This window comes from Hermetia illucens, chromosome 1, assembly GCF_905115235.1.
Source record: "Hermetia illucens chromosome 1, iHerIll2.2.curated.20191125, whole genome shotgun sequence".
NCBI classification, from domain to species: domain Eukaryota; kingdom Metazoa; phylum Arthropoda; class Insecta; order Diptera; family Stratiomyidae; genus Hermetia; species Hermetia illucens.
The window spans coordinates 182,505,808-182,518,826 of record NC_051849.1 but is presented as its reverse complement, the minus strand read 5'-3'; the positions used below and the strand labels follow the sequence as shown (position 1 = coordinate 182,518,826).

Here is a 13,019-nt window from a genome sequence, read left to right as displayed (position 1 = left end):
TTTCCGATGATGCAGAATAAGCCCAAATTTGAAAAAAAAAGAAGAAATGTTATCTTTGAACTAGAAGGCGGACATAATCACCTTTATTGGATATATATTCTGATATTGAGTCGCCTTTCCTTCTTCATTGTGTTACAGAATCCTCACCAAATCTTGATTATAAAGACTCACTAAGAAAAGAGAGCGTTTAGACGCTGCATGCCAGATTTATTTGCCCATCTAATTAATTGAGAGAAAATGAGAAAATTCAGAGAGCAAACGAGACGATAAATTTATAAACTGCATAACATAAATACAGACCACTAAACTGGAGACGATTATATCACTACTATATTCTAAGCAAACTCAAAAGTTGAATGAATAAATGGTACTTCAAAGCAGCAGTGGAAGTTAGTTAGTTGCAAAGTTTGGAAAGGACGCATATGTTGTTTTCATATTTTCAATGTTGACGAGATGGTAAACCAATGAAAGCCAGATAACCACGATGACTACTGTATGGAAAATTACTTCAAAATACAGGAGAACGAATGGGTCTTTTTGGAGCTAATTCGATTGCAAGCTAATCACGGTTATATGAAAGGGATCATAATATGGTATAACTGTTATAATAGCTGACCATCAGGGCAGGGGTGTTGAGGGAGCAATTTTGGATAAACAACAGAATTTATTTTTTTAAGAATTGCGGGGTCCTAAGACCTTGGCCGGTCCGACAGTAAGTGGATGCGGACTATGGACTCCACAATTTTTAAAAAAAAATATGTTCAGCTCTGGCCAAGCTTTGGCCCAAAGTATGGGCGGATTTACGCCCAATATAATTCGCAGTCATGTCGGGTTCTGCGAATTATATAAGTATTTAACATTTGCGAGTCGCTTCGATCACGCTTCTGATGATTTGCCTCTATCCTGGTAAGAAACCGTAAAGCCGTCGTCGCCTAACATAACTTATCTTCAAAGAATGCATCAAGATCTGATTGCAGGCCACTTCTTTCGATTAGCAAATCATCCACGAACAGGATTTCAAATTTTCTATTTATGAAAAATAAAGTCAAGTAAATAAGGATGCAAGATCATTTAAACAAAATGGAAAAAAGAATGAAACACATTAGTCTATTACCTAAACCAAAAATCCAGATGACGGAAACCCATGCAATTGGAGTTCGAAGAGGACCAATGAGAAATCAATGGATTCAAAAGTTTTGGAGAAGACAATGCAGACATGCAACAACTGTAGTAAGGTCACAACTTTCGAATGTGGCTAATAACTACTATTAGTTAACTAACTTCATTAACTACGATCGTAAAGCACTCTTTCGGGAGTTCCAAACAATCCTGTGAGCGCTTTGGTTCATATTGACGTAAAAGCGCCCTGGACTGGTAAATTCGTCCAGTATAGCTCCTTCAGTCGTTCCTACTCCTACCTGAGTATCATGGCTGTAAGGACTCTCCAATTCAACAGAACGGTTTTCTCCATAGAGAAGTGGTTCTGATCCTTCCTGGCGAGCACTTTGTCTGCCTCATTGCAAACCAACCCAATATCGGCTGAGGTCCACAGTCTGCGGATCCCTAGCTAAGCGTATTTTATTTATCAAGGTATTTCCACATTAATCTAATTTGGTTGGTTGGAGAATCCTGATAACCACCTGGCTGTCAGTTAGAATATCAAGGTTCTGCTCCATAGAGTTCCCCTGGGAATTAAATTTTGCAAACCTTTCTATAGCATATATTTCTGGTATGCTATTCATTTATTCGAATACGTTTTCATCGACCTACCCCCACGCGTCAGCCTCTTCGGCTGTAAGGAAATCGTTGGTTAATAGGCAATTAATTACTAATGTAAGGAATAGGTCACTGCTCTAATGCTGAATCCTGTTTCATATTTCTTATCAAAATGAAAATTCATTGTAATACTATCCCTCTGTATCAGTTAATCGGGATACTGCGTGGAAAGAATGTCAATCTTCTTTCAGTTTATGCAATTTCCCCGGGCATTTGTAAGAATTATTTTTCCACTTGTATCTGTATGTGAAGTTCTAGAGGAGTCAATTCATTATAAACCCAGCGATGCATACACAAAGAACTTTCTGTGATTCTCTGATTGCTGTGCAATGGTATTATGACAACTTTGGCTGGATTGATGGCCAGCACCGCTCCCCTGCTTCAGTTTCTGGTAATTCTCAATGTTGATAGAATTGATAATTCTATTTTTCTATTTTCTAGTATTTCGTCCATCCTAAAGCTCAGGGTGGTCCTGACCCCACTTCGAATAGGGGCATTGTGTATTTCCGCACGGGATATGTTGTCGACAGCGCCTTCGACGTCCAAAAACGAACACAGAGCTACTTACTTGGTATCTATGGCATCGCGTAGCATGTTCGTCAGCAACAACGAACAGCTTCGATTGATCGTACTGCTCGGACCCATTTAGTTCTAATGTCGTTAATGATCTCCTGTCTTTTCATTATGGCGCCCGCTTTCAAAATGAAGGCCACTTATGCTCACCTCCGTGCGTTGGTGTATATCCTAAAGCTACACTTCCCCTGTCGCTCTCAAAAGGGAGTCTAGGATGATTTAAAAACCTGCTTGGAATAGTGCTAGGAAGATATCCTCCGCTCCGGGTAAATTCATGAGTTTGAAAATTCCCACCGCCCATCTTACTCTAACTTCTGAACATAATGCTTTAGCTAGTCGCCCTCAACACTAAAACTAATTATTCTGTGATCAGACATAAAGTATTCCTCTGAAATTCCCCAGCTCCCAGCTAGGCTATTTATAAGAGTATTTCATAGAGCTATGTCTCGATTCCTGGTGTTAGTAATAATCGTTGGCGTATTTTTTACATCATGGTGGAGGTTTACCTGGGCTATCTTAACGCTGACTAGCGACTCCTTTAATAGTTGAAGCGGTTTTGTCTCCTCTGATATGGCGTTTGCTTGTGATTCCCTATCCGCCTTGAGCATTAAAAGATCCCGGTGAGATTGTTCTCACTCTCATCCTGCCTTTTAGGCCTCCATGATCTTGACGATGACTTCACGGGTCTCATTAGATCTTTTATCTGGTCCCTTCTAGTGCACGTGTGCTGCGATATTACTGACACTGTAATAGGTAAGTCTTTTTTTTGGTTTTGATTATCTCCAGAGAAAGCCCATTTTCCTTTCCAGAATTGTCCTCTGGGAGGGTAAACTGTCACCATATGTGCCCTAGTATACCATCCTTACCATATATCGACAGTTCTACTCCTTTCGAACCTGACAAATTAGGGGCTATGGCCCAGAGTTATTCCGCCGTGTTCTACTAGTATTTGACCAGGTCGAAAGCGTATATCACGGAAAATAAGCTTGGTGTTCTATCTCTTACCCATCTGCTTGACGATAACATTTTCAATGATTTCTTTCGCCTCACGGATGAGTATTTATTTGAGAAATGATTTGGGTAGTAATCAGTCGGATAGCCTTGCCCATGCTAACATAATTAATGCCAAATCTTCCAGCTGTTAACTCCGCACCTAACCTATCTGAGATTTCCTCCTTGGGTTCGGATTTGGCTATCTTCCTTTTTGTGACCGAACTTCTGTTACTCGTCTCTTCTTTGCTTCTACCGTTGAAGGCTTTTGTATCTAGCCTTTCTTCCTCTGAAGTAGCAACAACAACTGTACTGTTGCTTGCCTCTTCCTTCTCATCATTGATGTTTGTTGGTCGCAGTTGTCGCGCCAACTTCTCTTTTCATTTTTATCTATAATGCGGAAGCCTACCTCAGCCTGATGCACCGGTTCGGAAAACCGGTGCAGCATGGTGGTCCTGCTCCTTTCAATCTAACTTGTGAAAATAGTTAGTTACCCTCGATTGCAAATTATCGAATGGTGATTGATTTGAGAACGACATTCTTTGATTGCTCAGTTTAGATCCGCAGTGTTTTTTTTAATAGCAATATCACCTTGAACAGGGTTTGACTACCACTAAGCGCTAAAGGTCTTAGTAGACGAGAGGACTCCCAAAGAGCGATATATTGACTTCTTGTGACCCATATTTCGGATACCAAGGACACATAAGTGGTTTAAGAGTAAGGCAAATCATTAGTCAGGTTAATTGACTGCACTGACTGGACAAAAATGATCCACCTCTAAAAGTCTATGAGAGGAGCAGCTATGGCGCAGAAATAAACCACGGCAGTTCTTGCAGGCACTTGTAAGGGACATCAATTTGATGGACTTCACAGCAATACCATTTTTTTTTTTAGTTTATTGCTTATATTAATTAATCAATGTAAGTCAGACCAAGATTAGACACAGGCTTTTGTTGATGATTACCATGTAGTTTATCATATCTGGATATCTGCTTAATTTGCTCGCATGTATTCTATGGTTGCTTCTCTGTGGTTTTTGTAAAAGCTTATTTTTTCTACCCCTAAAACAGCCAGTCATTTTTAAAAAATAGAAACACATACAATGTAAAGGCCACTATTTTTAGTAGTTGTCAGCCGTTCAGATGGGGCTTTGGGGAAACTGACGAAGTAATAACAGGTAAATCCTGGTGAGAGCTGAACCATAAGAATAAGGTTCGAAAACGCCTGTACATTCAAGATCATCATAGTTTATTAACTTCATTCTAAACTTCATAACACTGACTTATTCTACTAGACAATACAGTACAGCTTGTATTGAAAGGTGGTGATGCATGGACATGAGTCGTCGTATCGAATGGGTCATTTCGGAAAAACTAGTTCCTAAGACGACTCTAGCAATAACTAGCATAACTGGACGTGATGAAGGAGACATAGACAAGAAGAAATGATACCCAGCAGACTTGGGAAAAGAATGCTGATCATACCTGTTGGATTCGCGGTAGCAATCCAAGGTATAGCCTTGTTGCTCTTCTATATACAGATCCAAAGAACACAGGGATGTACCCCATCTATTTTTGACGGTACGATGGCCGAGATGGTTGGGGTGTCACCTTCATGATCTCGACGCCGGCTGTGCCCTGGGTTCGAGTCTCGGGTATAGTCATGGATGTTTGTGATTTTCTAAAAGGCTTAGTACAATGAACCTCCTAAAGGCTTGAGTACTGGAACTACGGTTCTGCGTTTTCTATTTATGGAATATTACTCAGGAGCGAACTAGTGGGATAGGTGGCCTTATGAATGTAAATGATACCAGGAAGATTTCCGGAATTGCAGGAATTACTGTCGAGAAATCAAGAAGCCAGATTTTTTTTTGGCTTTCCACTTGTTTGCTGAAGTTGATTGCATATCACGTTTCCAAATAAGCTATACCTTCGAAAACTGGTGATGTCTCTCTCGAATAATACAGTCTTTGCTAGCAATCGAAATCAAATAAATAATCCTAGAAGTTATATTCTGCTAATAAAATTAATGGTTTGAAACAATCAGCCCATGTTATAGAGAAGAACAGTAAAGCTAGACTTTAGTGAGATAAGTTAAGCAATGAGTACCAAGCAATTTATTCGCGGAGTTGATAGAATTTAGGGCAGAAAGAAAACTCCTTGGTTATTATAAAGAAGTTGGTCCTAAACAGGGTCTGTTTATTTCAACAACATTTAAGAAAATGTAATGCAACTACAACACAGTTTAAAGTGAGATGCAGACGTTCAATTATACTTACATTTCTTGGAATATGGGTTTCCTGTATTGTGAGAATTCTCATATTCCATTGGTTTATTAGGCTTAAAGCAAAATGCATCTAACGCATCTAATTGTTATTGAATTTTGCGGAAAAGATTTATATCACTCACAAACTCCTGAATGTCTGTATTCATCACGATATCAAATCCAAACCAAAATGAGCCCCACGTAGAACGTACGAGTCTAACATCTTTTCAATTTCCTAGCTTTTGATATGGTGTGGTATTCTTTCTATATATACTTTCATGTGTATGTATATAATTTCCCTATTTAAACTGAAGCCTATTTCAGACTTGCTGCAGCAGAAGTGAATTCATGCTTCTATTTGCCTAGTTGACCTCCAGAAACTGTTTACACGTTTTAAACAAAATTATGCTTCGGTGGTTCTGAATTAAGTGACAAGTAAACACAGTATACTTTCTCTTCCTGCATAAAACATTCATTGTTGTGGCTGCAACAATGTAGGATATATCTACGTGAACTTTGTTCCTAGTTTTCAACAGGTATACTTTCGTTTGATTTCATTCATGTATGAGTATGTTTTTCAGCTATATATGCTATTTGGTAGATATGCTTAAGAGAATACATTTTCGTAGCCAACCATTTGATGAATTACTGGTATCCTTGCTCCTAATCCCCAACAAGACTTTCTCCACCTACCTGAGCTTTGCAATACTAACTTGAAACAAGTTGGTTTACTACAATTGAGTAGAATGGTCTCGGTTAGATTTTTAAGCATAAAAAAGTTCAGAATATAGAAAACCCTCTGAAGTGGGTTATACTTATTTTGAAGAACTCGTTGAACTTACGTTTTGCCGCACTAAAGGAAAAATTTTATGGATTTTGATGATTCTTTTTATCAGTGGTTGATTAACTTGCCCTCACATATAACACCGATGGTTTTGTACTTGAATAAACAAAACGGAACAGCAGTCATGACTCAATCGTTTTTAATGAAACCATCTCGCTTATTGAAGAAACTGTAGGATTACTTTCAAGAGCATCTGCAACATTTATTTGGATGCATATGTACTTCTCTTCTGGTGTAAATTCAGAAAATCGACAATGTTTTCCGAATTTTATGCAAAACTACATACGAATGTAATCTCAAAAAAACTAGGTCAGGTTCTCTCGACGCTCAAATCCACGCCCTTTTATCCTATTGTAACTCTGAATATTTTTGAATCCAAGTACAAATCCTGATTAATTGACGCATATGGAAATTTAATCCTGTTCCTACGTTTCTTTTTCCATTTCAGATCACAACCGGCTTTTAGGCCATTCACAACAGCAACAACAGCAACAGCAGCAACATTCAAACAATACAAATAGCCCAAAAAGTGGGATCATCCATGGCATAAAAACCACCACGAATGCATCGTCAACAGCAAACACAACTCCAGCATCAGCGGCATCTTCACCACCGCCAGCAGCACTCGTTTGTGCAGGATTAAAAGCAGGAAACAGAAATTCACTGCCACAATCTCCACCACCCGCTGGAATTTTGCATAGCAACAATAGCGGCGGTGCTCCACATACGGTGGTGAATCCAACGTCAGTTGTGCTCCAGCAACAACAAATTCATAAGGTGATGAAAAATGCAATACTTTTCAGGAAGTGAAGTCCTTCCGAATATATACGCTCATATTCTGTGCTGCGAAACTTCCGTAGTCATCCAGACGTAGATGGGATTTAAAGTTGGGAATTTTCGCGGCACAGCAGGAATGCTTGCAGGATGTACGAAATTCATGCAAATGAAGTTCTCCTGAATTTGACAGTTTTAAGAAAGATCCCACCCTTTCTTGAAATATAATACATACGAATACCTCAAATGCTGTTCCTATACCGAAGTTGATCCAAAATTCATAATTCTGTATTCAGTGTTTACAGGCAAACACATTCAAATTCTTTCAAAACAATTTTCATTCAAACATACCTGCGGGAGTTTCTAGAGAACTTCCTGAATTTTCTCCACCGTTTTAGTACGTCCTGCTCCCATTCACACACACAAATATCCGAATAAATGTTCCTGCAATTCTGTACTCTCGAGAAATCCTCACACTAATAATTTTCGTCCTTATTTCGTCCACAGCAGAAACAGCAGCATCCGCAAGTTAAGTCATCCAAGGGACTTGTAGATTTCCATTTAGTGCACGCTAATAAGGGTTTCGAGGCACTCGGAGTTCTCCTACAATATTTGGTCTACGATGTAAGTTATATTGCACACATACCTATGTAGATTCACTCATAGTTATACATTTTAATTATCCTTTCGGTTTGCATACTATATCATATGCGTAAAGTTTAAATTGCCGTAAAAGCCAGAATGGCTTCTGCCCCAAATTATAGATGAAAATTGTTACTCAAGAGGGTTTGAAGCAGCTGTTACAGTTTTAGAATAGTTGACTAAAGCTGGAGAGCAATTTAAGTGTTAGTGCAAAGGTTCTGACTTTAATTTGAAGCTCATAATTTAGGTTGAAAAGGGTTTGCCTATTTCGTTGCAAAAAATTAGTCGAACAAGGACTATGGAAGTGGTTCCATATTGAAGAACTGGGGCGATAGTTAGTAACGAGATAGGACCAATTTTTCCACAATCGTTAAGATATATGAAGTATTTTTTTTTTAAATGGACCCAACATTGTAAATTCGATGTAATTCAGGAAATGGAGAGCGCATTCATACCTTAGCAAAGTAGTTTGGAGATTTCAGTTCTCGTTATAAATAGAATTTGAACCAGTAATATCGGTTAATAAATCTGTGCTCGAGATGAGCCAGAAATTATACCACATTAAATCATGTGCTACTTCGTAGTTGCATATTTCACCAACATCTTCGGCAAAAGATATAGTCCTGTCGATAAATCAAGAAGAGTAACACGGGTCGAAGCGAAATTTAAACAATTTCGCCGTTTCAAAGTCTTACAAACGCGGAATTTTCTATTTTAAGATTTTGCTTGTAAAACAAAACAACCCATCCGAAAACTCCGAAAAATCGTGGGGCTGCCTCTATACTCTTCATATCGATATCAATTTAAATTAATAATAATAATACATACTTTGTTTCTTGGAAATTCGATTAGTTTATCCTAGAGTTATAAAATAGTAAATAAGTAAGTAATATTGACTTGTCAATATAGTAATATTGACTACTGACTGGTAATATTGACTATTCTTTTTCGTGTAAATTTACTGCAACTTAGAATAGTAAATATCGATTTCACACTAAATTGAGTAGTTTGACGTGCTGAATATGGATATAATATGCATATATTACGAGCTACGTACAAATGGGATAGTTTTGCATTCAAATATGCTTACATAAGAAACAAACAAAACGTTTCACATCTGAAACGCCGAACTTCAAGTTTCCTATTTGTTTATATGTACTCTTTTCTCATCCATGCTTCTATATAATAATTTGATGGATTCGACCACTGAGACCACGATTTATTATTTAGGGAATCATGAGATAATTGGAAAGAACTAGTGTGGTTGCTCCAACTACCCAGTTGGGGAAGATAAAGCTAAACCTATGCCTTATCACTGTCTGTTTATAACAATTTACTAGAATTCTTCTTAGATGTTGCCAAGAAGTTCACATTATTTTCAACTGCTCTACTGTTTGAAGTTATGAACCGATCAAATCGGGTCGGAAAAGAGGTCCACATGTTGAGGCAAGAATACAAATCTGTAGAGAGTTGGAAAAAGTGGAAATGTAAGCATTGAATATTGAATTGGCTTAAATGTCCTTCCAGATGACAACAAACTTCACTGAATTTAAACTTTCGGAATTGGATTCCAGGAAGTTAGATTGAATTGGGAATCTAACAGTAGATCATGAATCTTAACGGTCCCTTGCCTCCATTGCTCTATTTGGAACCCGAGCAGGGTGTAACTTCCGGTGTCAATTGATTACCCCCTGTCTCGGGCTTTACCTTTTACCTTGTCTTTGAGTAATCGCCTGGATTACATGGCCTGCATACTGGAGCTTTCGAATCTTAATATGGATGGTGCTTCATAATATAATAGAGCAGCTTGCTACTAGATGTCCCTCGGCATCCGTCGTCCACCCTCACTGACCCTAAAACTACTGAGAATTCAACAAGAGTTGTGCCTAAATACACAAAATTGCCAACTTGTTCGAAGTTGTAATCATTTAACGTGGACACAACAACGATATCCCTGAGTTTGTCAAGGGTTTGTATAAAACAAAACCTTATTAAAATCGGTTTACTATCTGCCTGTCTTTTTTTGCCGATGGAAGGTGGAAAGCTTCAAAAGCTACCGCAGGCTCCTGCCACGCGGCTATGTGGAACTTTTACCCATTAAAACTACCTCCTCCACCTTCCACTCTCCCCGCGGAACTACCATTTGGTATTACATCACGGGGCTGGATCAGAATTTATTCTGCGCTCGTGTTAACATTCGTGTTTCTCTCGCGTTTATTATTTCGGATGACTTCTTCCTGCCTAAGCGTCTTTCCGATGGCTGCAATCATGTTTTCGACTTCGGTCCATATTCCCTTTGCTTTCACTATAAGTTCGATTATATTTTCGGGTGTAAAATGTTCCCCGTAGCCCGTAGCCTCGTAGCTTCCAATGTAGCCCGTTGGGCTTTGAATCTGGGGAAATGAGAAAAAACGTGTCCTGCGTCCTCTGCAATATTTGGCCACTTTGAGCAATATGGCAATCATCACGCCCAAATCGATACAGATATGCTCCGTATCCGCTCAAGAATTGAGTTAAAACGAAACCTACCTCGCCTTGGGGTCACTCGATCCATTTCCGGATATCTCATATGATTTTGTGAGTCGAACTTCTAACTCGTCCCACTTCTCCTGCCATTCCGCGATAGTTTCAGTTCCTGCAAACTGTCGCCGACGGGCAGGAGATTCTCCGGTGAGGTACGCTCGATCGTAAAGTCGTTGCCTTTCTTTCACCAGAATCTCAATCGGGACCATTCCTGCTGTCACGCAAGCTGCTTCATTGAATATTGTTCTGGTACCGCAAAATGTTCGGAGTACACTTATGCGATGCGCAGCTCCAATCTTTCTCTTATTTGCCACATTTTTCAGTGCATCTGCCCACAGTGATCGAACTGCCCACCTTCGAAATAAGGAATTGACGGCCCGGCCGTGGGCCACCTATATTTGGTAGCATTCTCGCAACCAGCGCTCCGATGTTATATGCCGTGATTGCTGCACCCTCCACATGCAATCTGAAATTTAGCCTCTGGTCAATCATTACGTCTAAGTACTTAAGCGCAGGCTTGGAATGAATTGTTTCCGTTCCAACTTAGATCTTCATGGAAGTGCACTTTCTCCGCTTGGTAGTAAGTACAACTACCGTCACATCAATATCGTCCGCGAAACCAATGGAGGCCACACAGGTAGGAAAGTCTAACGTCAGTACTCCGTTAAACATAATAATCCACAAGAGTGGCCCTAGGGCGAACTCTTGTGGAAGTCGGCATGTCTTTTGGTATAATTTAATTCCTTGGGAAAGATCCCTTGCTATTCCATTAAGCAGAGTAGAACAAGAAATTGGTGGGGCGTTTGCCTTTGACTTTCGATATTATTGTCTTATTGGCGTCTATTTTTGGGCCATGATCGTCTGCATCCATTGCTAGCCTCTCCACCAAAGAATTGAACTCTCTTCTCATAAGGCTTTGAGCCGCATAACAGCTATAAATGGATATTCCGCCTATTTTTGCTCTAGTGACGCCACTCTCGAGAATCTTCGTGGTGCCTTCTATGGCTCGATTTCCGCATGTCCATATCGCTGCCTTTCCGCTCTTATCCGCCACCTAAACTCCACTGTCTAGATTTTTGTACTGCTCGCAGATAATAGCAACGTCGATTTGGTTTTCCAATACCGCCTGGGAGAGCAGGTCCTGAGCCGCTTGGCAATGGTTCAGGTTTAGCTGTAAGAACCTCATTTACGTATAGTGTTGATCGCCTTCCTATACACCGGACATGTGCTGCTGCCTGTAATATGGGCGCTGTCAATGTCGTTTATTTGCCTGCAGAATAGACAACTGTTTTTCTTCGTAGACTTTTGCAATGTGGCCTTTATTTCCGCATTTACGACACAGGTCGGACCTATCGTGAACGCTAGTACATTTTTTCGTCATGTGCCCAAATTCCAAATACCTGAAGCATCTTTTCAGAGTTATCTGCTCTCGTAGTCGGCAGACGTCTGCCTGTCTGTCTATCTGTCTGACTGTTTGTCCGTCTGTCTGTCTGTCTGTCCGTCACACGCATTTCTCTCGGAGACGGTTATAGCCATTGGCACCGAATTTGGTGGAAAGGTGAGAACTGTGAACGCTCACGCATACAGGGAATTACATCCTTTTACGTCGAATTTAAGGGGGGGGGGGGGGTCCCCATACGCGCAAAAGCGAGGTGTACATTTTTTTCACCAAATATAGTCATGTGGGGTATCAAATGAAAGGTTTCGATTAGCACTTGAAGCTTGTCTTAGTTTTGCATTCGTTGGACGGGCGGGGAGAGCGGGGATTGATCGTCTCTTTAACGGAGACATTCTCAGAAACTACCCAACCGAAAAATCTGAAAAAAGATCGATAGGCTGCCACTATATGGTGCTTAGGATCTGAAATATTCACCATACCGGTATCCTTTCAAATAAAGTTAATAATAGTATATTACTATCATTTTTAGTAATTGGCTGCAAAATCCCCTTTAAGTTCATCCTAGAACCACGAAATTGCAGTAATGTAATCTATAATATAGAGCACGATCCCACCAAGTTTGGTGGAAATCGCACTATTACTAACAAAATTATAATAGGTCAAAGTTGCCGCTTCTTTGCTAATTCAAGACAATGAATGTCAATATCATTCGAAATAATTACATGTTACTTCTGGTTATACCTTGACGAAGCGAGAGTAAGTAACTCCTGAAATATCATATATACATATTTAAAAAAATTCAAAATTATTTGTAGAAAGGGGAAGCTACTTGTTTAACATCTATAATATGGTAGATCGCAACAAAGTCTAATTGCCTCTCTATGATATTGTACTTGAACCATTCAAACGCTAGTTGAAAGCCATGCCTCCTGTTTACAATCTTCGTTCATCGAACAACAGAAATCGAAGAACTTCATAACAGAATAGGTCCATCTCAGTGTCAAAACTACCAGGAGTTCGGCCGCACAAAACCAAATAGGCATTAGTTTTGACGATTACCTCCTCATTACCGCTAAATTTTTTCCAATGAGCATTCTCTTGAGGTCTGAGAATAGGAGAAGGTCGCTGGGGGATCGACCTGGAGAATACAGTGGATGCGGAAGCAATTCAAAGTCCAATTCATGTCATTTTTTTATCGTTTTCATTGATTGTCAAGATGAAACAGCACTTTCT

The 13,019-nt window shown here is 39.6% G+C and overlaps 1 protein-coding gene across 2 annotated transcripts in view; it reads left to right on the top strand.

Moving 5' to 3' along the window:
* LOC119661475 (mucin-17) overlaps positions 1 to 13,019 on the top strand; it is a 538,210-nt gene that overhangs the window by 504,070 nt on the left and 21,121 nt on the right. The window contains exons 6-7 of one of the 2 annotated variants that reach the window (XM_038070838.1): positions 6,897 to 7,225; positions 7,733 to 7,846. In XM_038070838.1, the coding sequence (XP_037926766.1) occupies positions 6,897 to 7,225; positions 7,733 to 7,846 (443 nt within the window). Of the gene's footprint in view, positions 1 to 6,896; positions 7,226 to 7,729; positions 7,847 to 13,019 lie in introns of both variants that reach the window. The other variant, XM_038070837.1, reaches the window with a different exon arrangement.